The 23835-nt window shown below is 44.3% G+C and overlaps 1 protein-coding gene across 11 annotated transcripts in view; it reads left to right on the top strand.

Annotated features, from left to right (window-relative positions):
• The window catches only part of IDH1 (isocitrate dehydrogenase (NADP(+)) 1), a 201082-nt gene that overhangs the window by 78932 nt on the left and 98315 nt on the right, over window positions 1–23835 (top strand). For 9 of the 11 annotated variants that reach the window (XM_033946017.1, XM_033946018.1, XM_033946015.1 and 6 more), the window contains 2 exons: window positions 10829–10934; window positions 12296–12473. In XM_033946017.1, coding sequence (XP_033801908.1) covers window positions 10829–10934; window positions 12296–12473 — 284 coding nt within the window. Of the gene's footprint in view, window positions 1–10828; window positions 10935–11010; window positions 11117–12295; window positions 12474–23835 lie in introns of those variants that run through there. The other 2 variants (XM_033946019.1, XM_033946020.1) reach the window with 2 other exon arrangements.

Below are 23835 nucleotides of genomic sequence, written 5' to 3'. Positions count from 1 at the left end.
CGATCTGATGAGGACCAGCCATCACGATTTCAGTAAAGGCAAATCTTGCCTGACGAACTTGCTGCACTTCTTCAAGGGAGTAAACAGGCGGATAGACAAGGGCGACCCGGTCAACATTGTTTATCTGGATTTTCAGAAGGCGTTCAACAAGGTTCCACATGAACGACTACTTCGGAAAATTGAGAGCCATGGAATCGAGGGTCAAATACTCACGTGGATTAAAAACTGGCTGGAGCATAGGAAACAAAGAGTGGGGGTAAATGGACAATTCTCGGACTGGAAGAGCGTCGCCAGCGGGGTGCCGCAGGGCTCAGTGCTTAGACACGTGCTCTTCAACATCTTTATAAACGATCTGGACATTGGTACGACAAGCAAGGTGATTAAATTTGCGTACGATACGAAGTTATACAGAGTAGTGAAGACACAGGGGGATTGCGAAGATCTGCAACGTGACATAATCAAGCTCTAGAAATGGGCAGCGACATGGCAAATGAGGTTCAATGTGGATAAGTGGAAAGTAATAATAATAATAACTTTATTCTTATATACCGCCAACAATCTTGCGACTTCTAGGCGGTTTACAACAAAGAATATTGCAATGTACATCTGATAGTAACAGCATTAATGATAATAACAACAGTTATGTACTGTGGGATCGTGAAGTACCTTGCGGTTTGCACAGGGTTGGAAGTTAGTGATTGGGGTTAACAGTTTACAAGAACAGATTTGGGGAGTGATTGCGAAGGGGGTTATTGTCCTTGTTCGTTGCCTAGGTATTTTGTGAACAGGTATGTTTTCAGGTGTTTCCTGAATTCTCCATAGTTGTTTGTGTTTGTAATTAGTTTGTCTAAGTCTTTGCCCCATAAGGCTGCTTGATAGGATAGAAGTTGTTGATGGTATCTCTTATATTTGCATCCTCTGGCTGGTGGGGAGACGAATTTCAGGTGTAATCTTCTCTCATGTCTGTTGGTTGGGTAAGAGAAGAGGTCTGTTATGTATATAGGGGCTAGTCCTGATAGTACTTTGAAGCATAGACATCCCAGCTTGAACTTCGTGCGTGCCTCCATTGGTAGCCAGTGTAGGAGTCGGTAGGAAGGGGTTATATGATCGGACTTCTTCAGCCCGAAAATCAGCCTGACTGCTGCATTTTGTATCAGTTGTAGTCTCTGCAATTGCTTCTGGGAAATTGCCAGGTGGGTGATGTTACAATAATCAAGGTGGCTTAATATTAGGGATTGTACCAGTATTCTGAATGCTGACGCGTCGAAGTATGCTCTTATGGACCTAAGTTTCCAGAGAGTGAAGAACCCTTTTTTGACTAGGGAGTCCACATGGTCTTTCATAGTTAGACCTTGGTCTAGTATTACCCCCAGAACCTTCATTGTTGGTTGGATGGGGTAGTTAAGATTGTTTATGCGTAATGATTTTGTCGTGATATTTGAGAGTGGCGAGGCTATAAAGAATTTAGTTTTATCTGAATTGAATTTCAGTTTAAATTCTGAGGTCCATTGTTCCATCAGGTTTAGTGCTTGTGTTGCTGTGGGGATGATATCGGAGGGGGAAGTATTGAATGGGATAATGATTGTGAAGTCATCCGCGTAGCTGAATACTTTTATACCCTGTTGGGCCAGCTGCATTCCTAGTGAAGATATATAGACGTTGAAGAGTAGTGGGGATAGTGGGGACCCCTGTGGAACGCCTGATGGGTTTCTCCATGTTTTAGAGAGGCTGCAGTTGAAGCGTACTTGATAGGTGCGGGATGTGAGGAATCCTCGGAACCAGTCAAGTACTTCACCTCCGATGCCGATTGCGTCTAGACATTGTAGCTATTTTTTGTGGTCCACCAGGTCAAAGGCCGAGCTCATGTCAAATTGCATGATTAAGGCGTTATGTCCTTTGCTGAGTAAGTTGCGTGAGTATTCTAGGGTTGCTGCGATCACCGTCTCTATGCTAAACAGAGGTCTGAAGCCAGACTTGGTTTCATGTAGTAGCGAGAACTGATCAAGGTAGTCCATCAATTGGGTGTGTACTAAACCTTCCATTATTTTTACGAAGAATGGAATGGATGCTACCGGTCTATAGTTAGTTTATAGTTTATAGTTTATAGTTTATTCAGTTTTTGATTAAACGCTTTTTCGTTTCTTCAAAGCGTTACTAATGATAGGGATTGTTTATGATTTTTTGGAATTGGGGTGATTATAATGTGACCGTTTTTCATTAGGAATTTTCCGTTTTTGAAGTTATTGGTCATATTATTCCACAGTGTTAGTTTAAAGTCTAATGGCGCTGCTTTCATAATATTGGGGGGACAGGGATCAAGGGTGCAGTTTGATTTAGTATATTTGTTGTAGAGTTTTATGAAGTTGCTCCATTCTAGGTCCTGAAAGGAGTTCCAGAACATATCCTCTGGTATTTCATTTGCATGTATGTTGGTTATTTGATTTCCATATGTGTTGTTTGTTGGGCAGTTGTTTCTTAGGTTCACAATTTTTGAGTTAAAGTGATGTGCTAGATCATCTGCTGTTGGAAGTTTTGTGTCGTGTTTGGATTGGATGTGGCGTGTGGTATCAAAAAAATTTTTAACCAAGTTGAACAATTCGTGTGTGTTGATTCTTTTTGAGCTCGTGTCGGATGTATGTATTTTGGATGAGTAGAATGTTTTTCTTTTTTCTTTTATCAGTTGTTTGTAGTCCTTTATGTTTGATTTCCAATTATTCCGGTCTGATATTTCTCCTGTTTTATTCCAGATCCTTTCTAGTCTTCTTACCGACTGTTTCATTTTTAATAGGTCAGAGTCGAACCAGTTATTATATTTGTTTGAGTGGTTTGTTCTGTTTCGTTTAGGAGCTATTTTGTCTAGGATGGATGTGCTAATTTTCGTCCATTGTTCCCAGAATTCATCCCCTTCGTTTATCTCCTCGCACGATTCGTAATGCGCCCAGTATTCCTCTGGGTTTATGTGTCCCCTTGTGAGATGTTCTTTTTTTATTATCTTTGGGTGAGTTTTTTCTTTTGGTTGGTTCCAGATTAGGTTGAAGTAGTAGGTGAAATGATCGGACCAGATGTCGTGGTGCCAGATACAGTCGGATATAGAAATAGTGGGGTTTAGAATTTCTTTTGAGGACATGGCTACCAAGTCTAACTGATGGCCTTTTTCGTGAGTTTGTGTGGATGAAGGGAGATTGTAGTTGAGTGAGGATAGGAAGTTTTTGAAATCTTTTGTGTCAGGATTGTCCTCGTTCTCTAAGTGTAGGTTTGCGTCTCCTACTATAATATTGTAGGGCGGGGTGATTGAGTTATGTAGAATGAATTCGTAGAAGTCTTCTCTGGCCTTTGACCAACATTTTGGCGGGACATAAAATAGAATGCAGGTGAGGTATTCTTCTAGATCCTTGTTACTAATTTTGCATGCTAGTGTTTCTAATTGGTTGGTTGTATTGGAATCTACTAATTTAAGTTCAAGTTCTTCCTTGAGGATGACTGCCAATCCTCCCCCTCTTTTGTCTTCACGGTTTAACATGAGAATTTTATAGTTTTTTGGTATTAGGTCGTTTAGTATTGGATCCTCTTCAGATAGTAGCCATGTTTCCGTTAGAAAGAGGCAGGCTAACTTCTTGTTGATGATCCAATCTTTGATTAGGAAAGCTTTGTTTCTTACTGATCTAGTGTTGAGGTAAGCGCATGGAACAGTGGTAGTTGGGATGGGTATGATGGGTGTAGTGATTTTGATGGGTTTTAATTCCCTTGTTCTTTTTTTGAAGGTACGGTGAGGTCTAGTGTTACTTGTGATTATTTTAATATGATTTACTCTTTCTTCCTGTAGGTAAATTAGGTGTCTGATGGTTGTGTCCGGGTATTGAGTGGAGTGAAGTTTTGGGTGGAGTGATATAACATTCCCAACGTTATTGCTTAATAAATAGATCAGCAGGGTCAGTAAAAGCTTCATGTTTGCTGGTTTTGTTGTCGCTGGGCCCTTTTCAATTGTGTGTCCTCCGGCTGGATCGGGGGGGGGCAGAGCAGGGCTCCCACGCTGGTCCCGATCTGGCTGGCTTGTGTCGGGTGAGGGCACTGGGCCCTTTTCAATTGTGTGTCCTCCGGCTGGATCGGGGAGGGTGGAGCAGGGCTCCCACGCCGGTCCCGATCTGGCTGGCTTGTGTCGGGTGGGGGCGCTGGGCCCTTTTCAATTGTGTGTCCTCCGGCTGGATTGGGGGGGGCGGAGCAGGGCTCCCACGCCGGTCCCGATCTGGCTGGCTTGTGTCGGGTGAGGGCGCTGGGCCCTTTTCAATTGCATGTCGGGAACAAAAATCTCTTGCACGAATACAGGATGTCTGGGGCGGTACTTGGAGAGACCTCCCAGGAAAGGGACTTGGGAGTTCTGGTCGACAAACATAAGAACATAAGAAGCGCCATCTCCGGATCAGACCTTCGGTCCATCAAGTCCGGCGATCCGCACACGCGGAGGCCCTGCCAGGTATACACCTGGTTTATTTTATAGCCAACCATACTTTATATGCCTCTCTCAAGGAGATATGCATCTAGTTTGCTTTTGAAGCCTAGGACTGTCGATTCTGCAATAATCTCCCCTGGGAGAGTATTCCAGATGCCAACCACTCTCTGTGTGAAGCAGAACTTTCTGACATTAGTCCTGAACTTGTCCCCCCTTAGCTTCAATTCATGTCCTCTTGTCCGTGTCAAATTGGACAATGTAAATAATCTTCTCTGCTCTATTTTGTCGATTCCTTTCAGTATTTTGAAGGTCTCGATCATATCCCCACGCAGTCTCCTTTTCTCAAGGGAGAACAATCCCAGTGTTTTAAGTCGATCCTCATATACCAGTTTCTCCATACCCTTCACTAGTTTGGTTGCTCGTCTCTGCACCCTCTCCAGCAGTTTTATATCCTTCTTTAGGTAGGGAGACCAATGTTGGACGCAGTATTCCAAGTGGGGTCTGACCATTGCCCTATAAAGCGGCATTATAACTTTCTCCGATCTACTCGAGATTCCTTTCTTTATCATGCCCAACATTCTATTTGCCTTCTTTGCCGCTGCCGCGCATTGTGCTGACGGCTTCAGGGTCCTATCTATCAGTACACCCAGATCCCTTTCTTGTACACTTTTTCCCAGACTTGCACCTGACATTCTGTACTCGTATTCCTTATTCTTACTGCCTAAATGCATTACCTTGCATTTCTCCACGTTGAACTTCATCTGCCATTTCTCCGCCCATTTTTCTAACCGACACAAATCGCTCTGGAGTTCCTCACTATCCTCCTGCGATCTGATTGCCCGGCAGAGTTTTGTGTCATCTGCAAACTTGATGATCTCACTGGATGTTCTGTTTTCCAAGTCATTGATATAAATATTAAAAAGGATCGGTCCAAGTACTGAGCCCTGGGGTACACCACTAGTCACTATTTCCCAGTCGGAGAACTTCCCATTAATGCCCACTCTCTGCTTCCTGTTATCCAGCCATTTGCCTATCCATCTTTGTATATCTCCCTCTATGCCATGGCTTTGTAGTTTCCTGAGAAGTCTTTCATGTGGAACTTTGTCGAACGCTTTCTGGAAGTCCAAGTATATTATGTCCACCGTCTTTCCACTATCAATTTGCTCGTTCACGGTCTCAAAGAATTGGAGTAAATTCGTCAAACACGATTTCCCTTTCCTGAATCCATGTTGACTGGGTTTCATCAAGTCGTGTGTGTCCAAGTGCTGAACTATGCTATCCTTGATCAGTGATTCAATCATCTTGCCTGGGACAGACGTAAGACTCACAGGTCTATAATTGCCCGGTTCTCCTCTCGATCCTTTTTTGAAAATTGGCGTGACGTTTGCTTTCTTCCAGTCGTCTGGTATCTGACCAAGTCCATGACGTCATCTGCACTATGTGCTACGGCAGCGAAAAGGGCGAACAGAATGCTAGGAATGATCAAGAAGGGGATTGTGAACAAATCAGAGAAGGTTATCATGCTGCTGTACCGGCCCTCAACTGGAGTATTGCGTCCAGCACTGGTCGCCGTACATGAAGAAGGACACAGTACTACTCAAATGGGTCCAGAGAAGAACGACTAAAATTGTTAAGGAGCTGGAGGAGTTGCCATACAGCGAGAGATTAGAGAAACTGGGCCTCCTCTCCCTTGAGAAGAGGAGACTGCAAGGGGACATGATTGAAACATGGGAATAGAATTAGTAGAGAAAGACAGACTGTTCACCCTCTCCAAGGTAGGGAGAACAAGAGGGCACTCTTTAAAGCTGAAAGGGGATAGATTCCGCACAAACGTAAGGAAATTCTTCTTCACCTAGAGAGTGGTAGAAAACTGGAACGCTCTTCCGGAGTGTGTTATAGGGAAAGACACCCTCCAGGGTTTCAAGACAAAGTTGGACAAGTTCATGCTAAACTGGTGGGACTGGACTCATTTGGAGCACTAGTCTTGACATTGGGGCCGCTGCTTGAGCGGACTGCTGGGCAGGATGGACCACTGGTCTGACCCAGCAGCAGCAATTCTTATGTTCTTATGATCCCGTCTCCCTTCTTTCCCATCTCCTTCTTTCTTTCTCCCTTCCCTCCCCCAAGCCACCGCCATTGGGGAACAGGCCGTCGGTGGGAAATAGGCTGCCGCCGCCGCCATAAAGTTTTGAGCTCTCCCTGCTTCCCTTCCCCATATAGAGGATGCTGAAGCACTGGGCCGACCAACTTTCCCCACCCGACGTCAATTCTAACTTCTGAGAGGAAGTTCTGGGCCAGCCAGGCAGTGATTGGCTGGCCCAGAACTTCCTCTTCGACGTCAGAATTGATGTCAGGTAGTGAAGATTGGTTGGCCCGGTGCTTCAGCGTCCTCTCTTTGGGGAAGGGAAGCAGGTTTGACACCCCTGTTCTAGCTAGCTGAGCCGCAGACGCACGCGACTGCATTCAGGCTCGGCTGGCTTGAGCAAGTTACTTTGGAAACTAACACGCCGCAAAGGTAATGGGGAGGGAAGGAGGGAGGGGGCTGTGCACGATCAATGACCGTGTGCATTCCCTCCCTTAATTGCTGAGACAAGGCCATTCACCGCTCCACGGGGCGGTGGATGGCCTTGTCCCCGTGCCTGCATTGAGCACTCCACCCCCCCCCACTGTTTCGGTGGGTTACCTGCAGCTAGCCGCGGGTAACAGCCACAGTGTCATTCTCTACTTTAGCAGCTTATACCAAGGCTTAGAAGCTTTCCAGCAGTGGTATGCAAAAGACTAGGTGGAGCTGTTGCGGTGTCCTATTCTGGTTGTTTTGGCTTTCCTCCAGGCAGGCCTGAAAAGTGCCTGGCGATGGCCTCTCTCTAAAGGTTTAGGTAGCTGGTCTTTCATGTTTTAGAGTGCCATAGCAGTTCCAGTTTGCTTTCGGCTCATCCAGATGTGACCATTTAGGAAGGGCGCTTCGCTTATGGCTGTCCCTGCGACAGCCTTTTCCTACAGGGAATTTTAATGTTATGCTGAAGGGACTTGCGGAAGCTCCTTTTTGAACCATTCAAAGATGCTTCTCTTTTGGATCTTACAATCAAGACAGGTTTTTTTTCTTGTGGCGATTGTCTCAGCAAGGCGTATTTCGGAGCTGCAGGCTCTTGTGTAGAGAGCCCTTTCTCTGATCACAGAAGCGGGGATTTCCCTCCATACAGTTCCTTCCTTTCTTCTGAAAGTGGTTTCGGATTTCCATGTCAACCAGGGTTTCGTCTGCCTGAATTTTGCTCCAAAGGGTTGAAGCAAAAGGATCACAGCTTGTGGAGACTAGATGTGTAGAGAATCTTGTTCCACTACTTAGAGAAGACTAATGGCATCCGTCTTCCCGACCATCTATTTCTCCTGACTGGTCAATCCAAGTGGAAGACCGGCATCCAAGGCCTCTATTGCCAGATTGATCCGCATGGTCATTTCATCGACATACATCGCCTGTGGTAAGCAGCCACCCGTTTCTCTCAAAGCCCACTCGACAGGAGTGTTGTGGCTACATGGGGAAAATTTCAAGCAATCTGGCTGAGATTTGTAGGAAAGCTACTTGGTCTTCTCTTCATACTTCCATGTGCTGTTCTACTAGGAGCTGAACTGGAAAATTGCTAAGTGACTGATTTTATTCCTAAATATATCAACTGACTCAACTGACTGAAAATAGATTTTTGCTACAAAAAGGAAAAAGGATAGATTCCAGCAGAATTTGTATCAGTGTCTCAATTGCTAGGCCCTCCTATAGAACTGCTGATAAGAATCTTGCTGACTCACTAGGACTTTAGTCCCTCCCCGCACCCCACCCTAGGGTTTGCAGTTCATATATAGACAGCCTAATACAGTGTTTTTCAACCTTTTTACAGAAATAAAAGAATTATTTTGTGGACCGGCAAACTACTAGGACTAAAATTAAAAAACCCCATTTACGCCCCATCTCCGTGAGCTCAGCCCCGCAAACCATCTGATCCCATCTGCACAAGCCGCAGTTATGATTTTATATTGAACATATTTTATTAAAGTATAAAAATAAACAATATTCTGAACAATTGTGATTTTATAAATACAAATATACAGAGCATGGACCAACAAAACCCCTGTCTCCCCTCCCCTTCACATATATCCCCTCTACTATCAAGAAAACTGAACAAGCCAAGTTATTATAGAATGCTACATAGAAATATCATGTTAACAGAATATTGCAGTTCCCAGTTATGTCTCTAGCAGGATATATATTTAAAATCTGATATATTCTAATGACAAAATAGAAATAAAATTATTTTTTTCTACCTTTTGTTGTCTCTGGTTTCTGCTTTCATCTTCTTTTCACTCTTTTCCTTCCAGCGTCTGCCCTGTCTCTTCAATCCAGCATCTGCGTGTTCCATTCAATGTCTGCCCTCTCCCCCTTCCATATGTATCTGACTTCTTTCTATGCCCCTCTCCCCTGTCCATCCAGCCTGTGTCTCCTCTCTCCTTTTTACATCATTCATTCCAGCTTCACTGCCTTCTTCATTTTTATCTCTCCTACACCAGATCTAGCATCTTTATCCCTCTCTCATTTCTCTGCTAAGCCGCTTTCCAGCATCAATGTCTCTCTACTTTCTCATTCCTCTCTCTCCCCTTTCCCTCATCTGATCTCTCCATTCCACCCTGACCCCCTTCCCCTCCTGTAATCTCCCTGCCAGCTGTTTCCTTCCTTTTTTCTTTCTCCCTTCCCTCCTTCCTTTTTTTTCTTTCTTCCTTCCCTCCTTCCTTTTTTCCTTCTCCCTTCCCTCCTCCCTCTATCCAACATTAACTCTCTTCCCATCCCTTTCCCTCCCCCCCTCCCAGCAGCATTCTCCTTCTAACTCCCTCCAAGTCCAGTAACAGCTCTCCCTTTATCCAGCAGCTTCCCAGCCTCCTACAGTGGCTTCCTCCCCTTCCAGCAACTCTCAGTACTTGCCTGCAGGAAGTTGCCGGTAAATCACTGCCCTGGCAAGTAGGAGAGCTGGTGGGAGAGGAGACAGCCACTGTGAAGGCTCCCCAGGATCTTGCTCGCACACGCTGACCATCTCCCTCCACCTGCACCTGTATCTACAGTTCTCTCCGTTCTACTTGCAACTTCCCCGCGGCCCTCTTCAACAACTCGGCAAGGGTAGCGATCAAGACAGGCTGCCAATGTTGGGACCTTCACTCTCTGAGTCCCGCCTATTTTGTTTCAACTTCCTGTTTCCTAACAGGCGAGACTCACAGAGGGAAGGCCCCGACGTCGGCAGCCTGTCTTGATCGCCTGAGGCTGGGAGGAACAGCAGTCAGCAGGAACCACAATCGGGAGGAACTGCAGTCGGCAGGAAATTTAACTGCCGACTTGATCTCGCCGGCCCTGCACGGACTGGCAGAAATTTTCTGCGGACCGGCGGTTGAAGAACAGTGTACTAGACTGAGGGAGAAATGAGGAAGGTACTCCATCCTGTTGCATTTGCAGGGGAAGTACTCCCTTTGCACCCCCAACTCACTTCAGACTATGCTCATGGGCTGCACCATATACTAAGTCCCAAAAGTGTGAGTTAACTTTACTCCATTTCTGGCTCAGGAGTTAAATTTTGGTTGCTAAAAAATAGAATTAAAGCCTTTAAGGTTTTTAATATGCATCTCTATATTTGGATGGGATTTGCAAGGAGCTTTTTTTTTTTTTTTTAATTCAAACTGTTAAATATTAGTAAAAATGTTAGTAATCCTACTGATCTTAGGAGTGCTCATTTTGTAAAGTAATGATCTTGTGTGTAGGTTAAGTGCTTCAGCTTGAAATACCAGTTTTCAGGGCCAGAGATAAGGCTTCTCCATAGTCTCTTACAGATTTGCCATCTAAACAGCACAGCAAAGTGCGATATGCTTTCTTTGAAGACTGCTTGATAGAGCAAGCAGTGTACTGTATTTCTAAGTCAGTTGCAGAATTGCACTGTTTTGCCTTAAATATATTTGCTAAATAAAATGATTTTTACCTTTTCCAAGGGAAACATGTTTTTTTAATGATTTATTAAATAACTATGGAACTGTTTTTTTAAAAAAATTAAAAATTATAACTTAGCAAGAAAATGTTTACTTTTGTTACTATGGTATACAATCGCTAGTATGTCTTTTACTGTATTCTTTAAAAAGATACAATCTTCCTGTTTTTTCAGGTTTCAAATCATTTTGTATCCCAATGGATAGCATGGTATAATTCCCCCATTCACCCAATATTAAAGAAAACAGATTCTTGTTCTGTCTGTCAAAACACAAAGAAAGCACTGTCCTGAGAGCATGGCTTAGAATTAAAATTTTATCTTATAGGTTGTATAGAATTAAAACAAAGGTTTTAATTTTCTCTCCTTTGCTTAGTATAGGGCCACAGACTTTGTTGTTCCTGGTCCCGGCAAAGTAGAAATGATATACACACCAAAAGATGGTGGACAACCACAGAAGTATGTGATCCATAACTTTGAAGGTAATAAAATATTCTGTCTATCCATAGTGACATCTGATTACAGATAACCTGTATCATAAGAACATAAGAATACTAGGTCAGACCAATGGTTCATCTAGCCCAGTAGCCCAGCAAAGTAGAAATGACATATACACCAAAGGATGGTGGACCACGACAGAAGTATGTGATCCATAACTTTGAAGGTAATAAAATATTCTGTCTATCCATAGTGACATCTGATTTCAGATAACCTGTATCATAAGAACATAAGAATAGCCTTACTAGGTCAGACCACAATGGGCCATCTAGCCCAGTAGCCCATCTTCATGGTGACCAATCCAGGTCACTAGTACCAGGCAAAAATCCAAAGAGTAGAGCATTCCATGCTATTGATCCAGGGCAAACAGTGGCTTCCCCTATGTCTATCTCAATAACAGACTATGGACTTTTCCTCCAGGAAATTGTCCAAACATTCTTTTAAAACCAGCAATGTCAACCGCTCTTACACACCCTCTGGCAATGCATTCCAGAGCTTAACTATTCTCTGAGTGAAAAAATATTTCCTCCTATTGATTTTAAAAGTATTTCCCTGTAACTTCACGTGTCCCCTAGTCTTTGTAATTTTTAACGGAGTAAAAAAATCGTTCCACTTGTACCCGTTCTACACCAGTCAGGATTTTGTAGAATTCAATCATATCTCCCCTCAGCTGTCTCTTTTTCAAGCTGAAGAGCCCTACCCTTTTTTAGTCTTTCCCCATACGAGAGGAGTTCCATCCCCTTTATCATCTTAGTTATTCTTCTTTGAACCTTTTCTAGTTTAGCTCTTTCTTGAGATGAGGCGACCAGAATTGAATGCAATACTCCAGGCAAGGTCGTACCATGGAGTGATACAGAGGTATTATAAAATTCTTAGTTTTACATTATATTTAATTATTACTTATATGTCCAGCAGTATAGGTAGATGGACCTTCAATCTGTCCCAGTATGGCGATACTTATTTGCAGAATTGTGCTGAAGATGCCTTGCTAATGTTTATGTGACTATGTAAGCGCTGATAATGCACACAAGTTCTATATGTATCAAACATTTAGGGCTCTTTTTACAAAGGTGCATTAGGGCCTTAACGCGCAAAATAGCGCGTGCTAGATGCTACCACCTCCTCTTAAGCAGGCGGTAGTTTTTCGGGTAGCGCACACTAAAAAACACTAGCGCATCTTTGTAAAAGGAGCCCTTAATGAACTGTCTTTTTATGCCCTTGAGAGTACCTGTAGAAAGGCTGTTAAGAGCTTTTTAATTTTTTTTTTTTTTGTTTAAGAATTTGGCAACACCCATTTTTATTTTAATGAGATTTCTACTTTTTCATTTTTTTTTCTATTGATTAGATGGTGGCGGTGTGGCTCTTGGAATGTACAATACAGACCAGTCAATAAGAGATTTTGCACACAGTTCCTTCCAAATGGCCCTTTCAAAAGTTTGGCCACTATACTTGAGCACAAAAAACACTATTTTGAAGAAATACGATGGACGCTTCAAAGACATCTTTCAAGAGATTTATGAAAAGTAATTACTAATTTTACCTTTTTGTCAACCATTTGTTATAAATTTCAATTTTTTAATCCTTTTGCTAAGTAAAGAATGAGTTTCAACCTAATCTTTCCCCAGTTTCAGCTTTGTACCTTTACAACAGTGTTATCTCAACTCTGACCAGGTGTCTAGTAGTATGAAATTTGGTAAATTGAGAAGGATGTTTGATGTAAGATAGGACACTGGGGGATTTGAGCGAGGTTGGGGGGGGCAGATAGTTTCACTGCAAGTAGCTAGGTTAAAGTTAGAGTACCCATAGGCCAGGCAGAAATAAGTGATTATATAAAGGAGGGTAATGATTACAGATGATGATTACTGAAGAAAGTGGCCAAAAGATGTAATGTAAAGGTAACTCTTTCTGAAATGTTTGGTTATTTGCCCTTGTTTCAATAAAGAATGCTATTCAGACATAGGCTTAGGGAGAATAAGCTTTCCCAAAATCCAGTCTAGAAGGCAGAAACTGTTGCTGGAGCATGTAGCACTGACACTGTAAAGTGAAGAGAGGGCACATTTTAAAACTGAGGCAAAAACATGAAAGAACTTGTCCGCTTGCTATAGCTGCTAGTTCCTTGCCTCTGTCTTTGGTTGAGGCCAGCAGAATAAGCCAGTTAGCAGAGAGAGTAAAAAAAAAGGTTTTCCAACTTCTCTAGTGAAACCAAAGGGGAGAACAGAGGAGAGAGCAGTTGGTTAGTGATGTGAGGAGTAAAGAAAGGAGGATAAAAAGAGAAGTGCAAGAATGTTGTATGGAGGAGAAAGTAAATGAATGAAGATGGGTGAGTCTAAGTGAGGAAAGTATGAGTGTGTGTTGAGGGTGACAGGATAAAGATGATTGTCTAAGATGAGAGATCAAGAGTAGAACAAGTGTGTAGTGGTGAAGTGAAAAGAGATGTGTGTGTGTGTGAGTGAGGGGAGGTCAAGAATATGAGGATGAATAAGAGGGGCAAGCAAGGGGAATGAATAAGAGGGGCAAGCCAGGAGTGTGGGGACAGAGGAAACAATAATACATTACAGCAACAGTTAAGGGAGAGAAGGGGGGGAAAGAAAGAATTAGAATGGGAAGAGAAGAGTAAGCAAGGAGAAGTAAGAATGGAAAGTTGGAAGAGAGAACAAGATGGGGAGGAGGATGAGTAAAAGCATGGCACAGGGGTGATGACATGGAGAGAGGTGAAGGGGAGAGAGCAATGACCAGGGGTGGAAGGAAATTGAAGGAATCATAGGCAGCAGAATGGTCCTACCAATATTGTGCCCAACAACATTGGGAACTAGCAAAAGAGAGGTTTGTTAGCTTCTCCAAATTAAAGTATAAGAACATTAGAATAGTCCATATTGGGTCAGACCAGTGGTCCATCTAGCCCAGTATCCTGTTTCTACAATGGCCAATCCAGGTCACAGATACCTGGCAGAAACCCGATAGTAGCAAAATTCCATGCTACCAATCACAGGGGGCAAGCGGTGGCTTCCCCTTGTCTGTCTCAATAGCAGACTATGGACTTTTCCTCTAAGAACTTGTCCAAACCTTTTTTAAACCCAATAATGCTAACTGCTGTTACCACATTTTCTGGCAACGAGTTCCAGAGCTTAACTATTCATTGAGTGAAAAATATTTCTTCCTATTGTAACGATATTTCCATATTGTTAAATATATTTTATTGAGCATAACAATTAGAATCAAAACAGAAAGCAACAAGATAGCTCAAATTTATATACTGAAACCATCAAACCCACCCTACCAACCCATCCCCCCTCCCCCTCTCACTGATGCCAAACAAAGTAAAGTAAATAAAAGGATCCTAGCAATTCAGAATGCGGCTACGAGCCACCGGAGATAATGTAGACCAAAAAGGCTCCCAAATTCGTTGAAAGGCTCGTCCAGGCAAGGAAGAAATGTCTTGAACACCTCTCCGTTCCCAAGAAAGCAACGTAATCATATGACTACGCCAAAGGGAATAGTCAGGAGCCTCCACCTTCATCCACTTAAGCAAGATGCACTTGATAGCAATCACAGTCATCCAATGAAGAAATGCAGAGGCTCCAGGTCGAGATGATGAAAATGCAAAGAGGCTCCAAATAACACCAAGGCTGATCTTTGAACTGTAATATTCCAAATGTCATCCACAAAAAGAAAAATAACGTCCCAAAAAATTTGTATGAATGAACAAGACCAAAACATATGACCAAGACCAGCACCCGGAGCACCACAGTGCCGGCAGTCCGCAGTCGGGCAGAGCCCCGCCAAAAAAGCTCTCCGAGGAGAAATATATAGGCGTAGAGTCAATTTAAAATGTTGTTCCCAAAAGATAACATATTTACTATACAAAGGCAGTTTTTTAATTGCATTCAAAATTACTTCCTCAGAAAAATCCACATTCAAATCTCTCACCCATGCATCCCGCAATTTCAAACAATCAAGCATAGGGGATTCGTCTTTCAGATGTCTATGGTAAAATTTCAGCGGAACAGGCTGTTGAGAACCAAATGTAAAGGCCTCCATCAACAATTCTCGACAAGAAGCCGAAAGATGAATATTCGACAAAGAGGAAATATAATGACGAATCTGAAGATAGGCAAAGACATCTGTACGAGGTATAGAAAATTCCTCACAAAGCAGGTCAAAGGGTTTAATCAGACCCTCGTCATCAACCAAATGCAACAAAAAACGAATCCCCTTTGCTTCCCTACGCACAAAGCTAGCATTGTCCACCCCAGGAGGAAAACAGGCATTATAACGTAATAGTAAAAAGGGAGAAACAGTAGGACTGAGAGAATGAAACCTACAAACCCAGTGCCAAGCCCGACGAAGAGGGTAATGCAACAATGCACTGGGTGTAGATTTCCATTTAGAAAGTAAAGAAGAATGAAGAAACGCACTAAAGTGAGTAGAAGTAAAGCAAGAAAGTTCCAGAAAGGTGTTAGTAAACATTGAGGTACCACTAAAAAGATCATTAATGTGACGCATACCACAAGCAATCGTCAATAGACGCAAATTCAACAACCCCAAACCACCTTTGTACCAAGGGGAGACTGCCCTCCTATATGATATACGAGCCTGCTTGCCCATCCAAAGGAACCGCTGTATTATATGCTCAAGACGTTTTTCATCATGAGGAGAAAGATAAAAGGGAAGAACCTGAAAAACATAGAGCTACTGTGGTACAACAAGCATATTATAAAGACTCACTCTGCCCAACAAAGTAAGGGGAAGACCCCGCCACAACTGAAGTCGTGACCCAAGGGCAGAAAACAAAGAACTAACATTTAAAGAATAGAGACGAGTGAGATCCATAGGAATATATACCCCTAAATATCGCAACTCAGATTCCGCCCACCGTAAAGGAAAGAAACCCCTCCAAGAAGTACGAACCGCCTGACGAGGGCAAAGCCAAAGATTTATCAAGATTCAAAGAGAGAGGCCAGAATGAAAACCAAATTCAGATATAAGATCCAATGCCAAAGGCAGAGAAACCTCTGGATCAGTCAGAATTAAAAAGAGATCATCCGCAAAGGCCAGAGTCTTTAAGGACTCACCCACAATTCGAAGGCCCCGTACCTCATCTGTGTGACATAAAGTACAAAGTAAAGGTTCTAAAAACAGCAGAAAAAGCAGAGGGGATAGAGGACAGCCTTGTCTAGTACCCCGGAGAATAGGAAAGGAATCCGTACAAATACCATTAACCAATAAAGACGCCCTCGGATTTGAATATAAAGAACGGATTGCATTCAAGTAAAATCCCCCCAACCCCACATATTCAAGAGTAGGAAACAAAAAGGACCAATTAACACTATCAAAAGCTTTGGAAGCATCTAAGCTAACAAACAGTGAATCAATATTCAATTCTTGACAATGAGCCAGTGCAAAAAGGACCTTACGCACATTGCGAACAGAATGTCGACCCCGAACAAATCCAACCTGATCTTCATGAATAACAGAAGGGAGAAGCGGTGCAAGACGATTGGCCAAAATATGAGAAAACAATTTTAAATCAACATTAAGTAAAGAGATCGGACGATAAGACCCCGGATCATCTGCCACTTTACCTGGCTTCAATAACAAAATCACCATGGCCTCATTAGCATAGCGAGGGAAGGAGCCACTAAGTATAGCCGCATTATAATAATCAAGTAAGGGCCCACATACTTGATGGGATAAAATACGATAAAATTCACCAGAAAACCCGTCAGGGCCAGGAGCCCGACCTGTTCGAAGAGATTTTATGGCAACCTGTAATTCCAAAGCTTGATGAGGTTCATTAAGACGAGTTACCACATCTGCAGCCAAACATGGCATGCCAGAGGAGCGCAAATAGTCAGAAATGAGATCCCTAGATATCTCCTCCGGAGCAGCATAAAGTTGAGAAAAGAAATCAAGAAGCATCTGCGCCACTTGTGATGTTTTGGAAACCCGATCTCCCCCAGGCGTCCTAAGAGTCAAGATTGGCTTACGACCCCTCCGAGCATCTACAAGACGGGCTAGAAGCCGCCCCGGTCTGTTACCAAATCTATGAAATCGATGTTTATGAAAGGCTGCCCATTTCATAGAACGGGAATGGAGCAGTGAGTTAAGCGTTACTTGAGCAGACAAATAATGCTCACAAGTAGCAGGAGAGGGAGCAGTCTGAAAGGCACGTTTAGCTATACCAAGATCACGTTGAAGAATTATAATACTACTATTAATAAGTTTATATCTAGCACAAAGAAAGGAGATAATATGACCACGAAGCACAGTTTTAGCAGCCTCCCAAAATAAAATGGGGTCTTCTTGATGTTGTGCATTATGTTGTAGATAATCTTCCCATTGAGACGCCAAAAAGGTTTGAAACTCCACATCCTGAGCTAAGTAGAAGGGAAATTTCCAAGAAGGAGAACGAACATAGGTCAGATCTAGATTGATATCAATCCGAATGGGAGCATGATCAGAAACGGCCAAGGGCCCAATCTCTGCAGATGAAATAAAGGAGAGCAAACCCACAGATACAAAGATGTAATCAATGTGAGAGATGAGTATAATCTCGAAACTCAGGATGTAAAAGGCTTCAGGGGTCCACAACAGAAAGAGTGTCACAAAGCTCAGCAAGAAGATGTCCACGAGTCCTAATATTAGAAGAGGAAGAGGAAGGCCTCGATTTATCAATATCAGGATCACTGACCAAATTAAAATCACCCACTAGAAGCAAGGGGTCGCCAGAATACCGAGAATGAAGAGCAACTAAGTCACGTAAGAATGCAGATTCCAACAAGTTAGGACCATAAACCACCAGTAACAAATAATTCCGATCTCCCAACGAAAGGCGTAAAAGTAAATGACGACCCTCTGGAGACTTGTCAAGAACCTGCACTCCAAGAGGGGAAGATTTCCGAAGCAACACCGCCACACCCTGATGACGACCAGGAGAAGACGCAAAATAAACCTCCCCCACCCACAAACGCCGTAACTTAAGATGTTCCTCATCAGTGAGCCTAGTTTCTTGTAAACAGGCAATATCCGAATGATGACGCTGAAGTGCAGCCAAAATTTTAGACCTCTTAATCGGAGACGTAATGCCCCCTACATTCCAAGAAGTTAGCCTAAAAGGTAAACTTACAGCGGCCATAAGAGAAAAAGAAGAAGACTCAGAAATAAGCAATGCCACAAATATAAGACCCTAAGAGCCCAGCCTCCCCCAGGACCATCATAACCACAATGCATCAGGACAGGAAACAAAAAGAGAGGGAAACGTTTAGAGACAAGCAGTCCATATAGGCAAAAAATAAAGAACAAAGAAAAAACAAAACCCCCAACTCCCAAAAGGGAGCAGACAAAGCAAAAAATACCACAAACCCAAAACCAGAAAATAAAACCCCAGCATCAGCGAGAGTAACCCCCCCCCCCAACCCAACCCATCCCAGCCCAAACTTCCCCCCCAAAAAACCAACTCCCAGTTTTCAACATCCCTCATCCTACTAAAGCAGGACTAAGAGAGGAAATCACGAACCAATGTGATCAGGGCCCCAAACCCTCCCCACCCCACATTAACATCAAATCCAACAGACTCTCAAGATAACCAAACACACTAGCACAAACCCTACCCCACATCACACTCAAGTCTACCAACTTAAACATCCCCCCATGTATCAATGTATAACAAAAGAGAAAAGGAGAACATATATATAATTATCCAAACAAGCCCAAAAGAAAATCCCTCCTCAACCGATCCAAGCATTCTAGACATCAAACATTCCCACCCCCTAGATCATCTCAAAAAGATACCGCAAATATTACCCCCCAAGTTTAACCAAGCATACAATCATAATCATACAACATGCATACCAAATAAAATAACTAAATAAAGAAACCCCACATGCGTACCCAGTCCATAATGTAAAAGAAACAAGCAGGACAAGCAGGAAAACTATAAACCACAACTGAGGACAAACCCATTAAAGCAAAAAGTCAACAGTCCCTAAATAGAGTCACCAAAAGGGCTAAAACCAGTCCAGAAGAACAGACTCAGGGCAAAGCTGAAGATCCCGATTCAGGAGGCAAGGTGTCAACATAGGCCTGAGCCTCCTCTACTGTTGCATACGACTTCCACCCGGCTCCTGTCCAGATCTTCAAGGTGGCCGGGTAAAGCAACATAAAACATTTTTTCCGGTCATAAAGTGAAGAACATACTCCAGAGAAGCAGCGACGACGATCTTGTAACGCCGGGGAATAATCTTGAAAGAGGCGAACCGGGTCCCCATCATAGCAGGTGGTATTCTTTTTTAATTTATATTGCCGCATCAGTTCAGTTTTGTGGGCAGAATTAAGCACCTTGAGGATCACTACATGACCCCATGTGTGGTCCTCAAACCGCCGACTGATGCGATGTGCACGTTCAAGCCGCACCGGCCCTATGCCCTGAGGAAGCGGAAATTCGGTCTGCAGCCAAGACTCAATAGTAGATAATAGCCAGGCATCAGGAACAGTCTCTGGTAAGCCTACCAGCCTTAAATTATCTCTCTGGGAGCGGTTTTCAAGATCTTCAAGTTTGTCTGCTTGCCGCTTCAATTGCTCCCGGAGAGAAAGTAAATCCGCCGCGGAGGAGGTGTGTGCTTCCTCAACTAAGGCCACTCGCGTTTCTAATGCGCTGGTGCGGCCGGTCGTATCAGTCAAAAATGTTTCCATGGCAGCTAATTGACCCGACAGATGATCAAAACGTGGATCAAGGGCCCGAACCACCGATGCCGAAAGCGCCTCAATATTTGCCTCAGTCAGGGAGAGGGCGGGGCCCGCTTCAACCGCCGCCATCTTAAGATCCGGTTGCTGTAACTTCGGATCTTTTTCTCTTTCTTTACGAGTCGCTCTGCCACTCATTGCCGAGTTGAGGGGGCGCACAAACTTGTCCATACACCAATCTCCCCACGAAAACCAAGAGCCAAAGGCTCAATTCCACAAAAGGAGGGGTGAGAAGGAGTCAGAAGCCCCGGAGCTCAAGCAAGGCACGTCTTGCTCGGCTCAGCACATCACGTGACCCCCCACGATATTTCTATATAACTTCAAGTTTCCCCTTGTCTTTGTAATTTTTGAAAGAGGTAAAATCGATTCACTTTTACCTATTTTACACCACTCAGGATATTGTATACCTCAGACTGTTTGTACAACCCTACTCTATTCCTGAACATGCAGGTAGTCAATCCCTTCTTGCAAGAAATCTTGTAGGAAGCTTCATTTACATACTTCTTGCTTCTCTTACCTCTGGGCTGTCCATCAACTCCTCAGTTGTCTTCCTACAAGCGAGATAGTAGGAGCTTGTCTTTTCTGCTCATGTTTATTTTCTTTAAAATCTTCTCTCTTTCCAAAGGACTTCCTCTCTGTGTCTCGAAATGGGTGATTCTGATGACAAGATGCCAGCCTTTATGGCTAGAGAGTGCATTACGAGGGACACCCAGCTCGGGGACACTAGTCCCCTTCCCAGAGGAAGTGGTCAATTAACCACTTAGAGCTTCAGGCCATTTATCTGGCACTTCTGAAATTTGAGAGCACTTTACAGAACAAGGCAATTTGAGTTTCCTTAGACAATGTCACGGTGTAATCCATGTCACTTGCAATTAGTGCATCCATACACCTGGAAGCTCAAGTACTCTTTCGATGGTCAGAAGCAGAGAATGACACGGGGAAAAAATTTGTCCCCGTCTCTGCCCCAGTCCCCGCAAGCTCGGTCCCCATCTCCGCCCATTCCCCGCATCCAAGCTGAGCTGGGGAGCTCATCTGGATAGGCTTCACATTCAGGATCTATAGTCTGCTCAGGAGAGATTTCATTAAACTTCTTAGAGCTAAAAGTAATATAGAAGGCTCTAAAAGCTTTCAGAGATCAGTTATCTAACAAGGTCATCCTAACAATTTAAAAGAATTTAAAAGAGCAAAAAACAAGTGGCCATGTATTACAAAAGCAAGCAAGAAGGAATGGAGTAATATCTCATGTGTTTAGGAGACTATCAAGTATGTGGAAATGGGCCATTTCTCATGAGATGTGCCTCAGAGCTACATAGCTGATCGGTAAGGATGGTGTTCTGACAAATACAGTTGAGTCCTTCAACCCTACCAGTGGGCACTAGTGCTGCCCGATTCACAATTCGAATCGATTTACCAATTTGGTGACTAATCCTCCCCCCTCAAGCAGGAGTGGAAGCGCTGCCTCTTGCTGGCTGGCAGCTGCTGCTCCTGCTTTAGAGGGCGAGTGGGGTCAGTCGGGAAGTGCTGGTGTCCGGCTTCCCTGCTGGCCTTCCACTGGTGTCTGGCTTCCCCCCTTCCCCCCCCCTAAAATGTACCTAATTTCAGCAGCCTGCATAGGATCGTTGGTGCTAGTGATCTTTGCAAGCTGCCATAGGTCTTCGGAGCTGTCTTCTCTCTGCCACAGTCCCACCCCTCCTCTGAAGTAGAGGTCTGCACAGGAACGGGGATCACGGGGATCCTGCAGGGATCCCCCCCTGGCCCACGGGACTCCCACAGGGATGCCCCCCTGGCCCATTGGACTCCCACGGGGATGAAAACAGGATTCCGTTTACTGAGGCCTACCTAAATTCTGGCGATGCAGCTGAGAGACAAGCCCGGTGCCACGGCAGAAACAGCCATGCTTAGCAGTGAGCTCAGCACGTACACAGCTGAAAGCTTTGCTTGCTGATTGGTCCGGCGGCACGGCGGGGCGGGATCAGCAAGTAAGGCTCTCAGCTATGTACGTGCTGCTTGTTTGCTCTATGGCTGCAGCTCTCCTTTCCCTGGGGCACCAGACCTCCCTCATACAAAGGCCGGGAATGCAGAGTTGGTTCCGTTCTCAGTAGGAGATGCCTCGGTAGGCTGGACTTCATCATGGCACCGGCTCACTGCACAGCCACTGGGAACCCAGATTCGGTCCTGTTCTGGATGGAGGACACTTGGGGGGGAGGGGAGGGGGGCTTGTTTGCGCCATCGTGATGGCTCACCACTCTGCCAGCAAAAGCACAGTCTGTCTCATTCTAGGGGGAGAAAACCTAGCAGGGACCTGGCTGCACCACAATACTGACTTCTAGAAAGCACAATGGACTGGGGGGAGGGTCTAGCAGTGTGTGGCACCATTTGGACCCATGTAGACTTGCACGGCCATTCTGATGCTGATCTGAGGTCACTTTCCCTCCAGCATCTTCCCTCTCCTCCATTTCCATCCAGCATCTGCCCCTCCCCCTCTTTCCATCCAGCATATGCCACTCTCTCCTGCTTCTGCCCAGCATCTGATCTGTCTTCTTCCTTTCTGCCCCCTCTGTTATCCCATCCATCATCCACCCTTCTTTCTCCCTCTTCCATCCAGGATCTGCCCATCTTTCCCCCCTTTCAGCATAGCATCTGCTTCATTTCTCTTTCCTCTCTTCATCCGCATCCTCCCTTCCATTCAATGTCTTCCTCCCCTCTCCTTTTCTTTACATCCATCATCTGTCTTTTTCTCTATCCCCAGGCATTCCAACTTGTCTTATCTTTCCCCTTTCATACAATGTGTCTGATCCCTCTCCCTTTCTATCTACAGTCTGTCTCCTCTCACCTCCTACATCCAGTATCTACCCCCTCCCACCTGACACCTCAGCCGCCGCAAGACTGATGCAAACCTTCCCTCCGATGTCAACTCTGACTTTGGGGGAAGACTTCTAGGTTGGCTGCCTCCAACCCCTGCTGTTATCTGGACTCGAATGAAGGGGTGGGAGGGAGTGCATTTTTGGACACAGAAGGCATGAACTGGGGAGAGAGGAAGGGAGGGAAAGAGATACTGTGGTGGGGGAGGGAATAGAAAGGGAGAATTGGGTGTGGGTGTGTCTGAGCGGGAATGGAGGAAAGAGGAGAATTTTTGTCATAGGGAGGGTGGTACAGAATAGAGTAAGAAATGTGGTGGCAAGGGAACAGTGGGACAGATTGAAAGGGATGCAAGAGGGAGGAATGTTCAACAGTGGTGAAGGGAATGGAGGGAGAGATGTGGCATGGTGCTGGAGAGGGGTGATAGAAGGAGAAATGTTGGACATGGGGCTGGTGGGCAGGCACGAAAGATGAGAAATGGATAAATGCTAGACCATGGTAGGAGGAACCAATGGACAGCAACAGAAGAAATTACAGAAGATGGGAAAGCGAAAAAAAGAAACTGGGACCAACTTTATGGAAAAATAAGTCTCCAGACAACAAAGGTAAAAATCGGAATTTATTGACTAAAATATGTTAGCTTTTGGAAATGTATATAGAGATGTCTTTGTATTGTGTTCAAAAGAAAAGGAAATGCATTTCTGGTTTTATTTCTACAGTGTTGAAGTACTTGCTGACCCTTGCTGTGACTTGTGGGGATCCCCAAGCACCGCCAGTAGAGGACCTCCTCTAGAGATGGCCAGAACTCCCCTCCACCAAGCACAGCAGTCTCTGGTAACATCCATGAGCCACTGAGGTGCCAGCATCTGTGACTCAGGGACTCTACTGCTACCTGCCAAACTTGGCAAAAGGGACCCCCGGCCAACTGCAAAGGAAGTCCTCAGCTGACAGCTTGGGGGTTCTCATCAACTGAGTATTTATATTTTATATTTACATTAGAGACTCTGGTAGAAACCCATTTACAAAGTATGTATTCTTCCCAATTAATATTTCCAAATTAATAAAGTCTCTTTGCTTATTTGTAAATGGGTCTCTACCAGAGCCTTTAATTCAGTAGCATAATTAAATGAAATAACTATTTCTGAAATTTATAGGGACGGGCGGGGACGGAGGGGATTCCTCGTGGGGACGGAGGGGATTCCTCGCGGGGACGGAGGGATTTCTGTCCCCGCGAAACTCTCTACTCTGAAGTCAGAGGCAGGATCGTGGCAGAGGAAACAGCTC

The sequence above is a fragment of the Geotrypetes seraphini genome, chromosome 5 (assembly GCF_902459505.1).
Source record: "Geotrypetes seraphini chromosome 5, aGeoSer1.1, whole genome shotgun sequence".
NCBI lineage: Eukaryota > Metazoa > Chordata > Amphibia > Gymnophiona > Dermophiidae > Geotrypetes > Geotrypetes seraphini.
The sequence above is the reverse complement of the archived record's forward strand: the minus strand, read 5'-3'. Positions and strand labels throughout refer to the sequence as shown.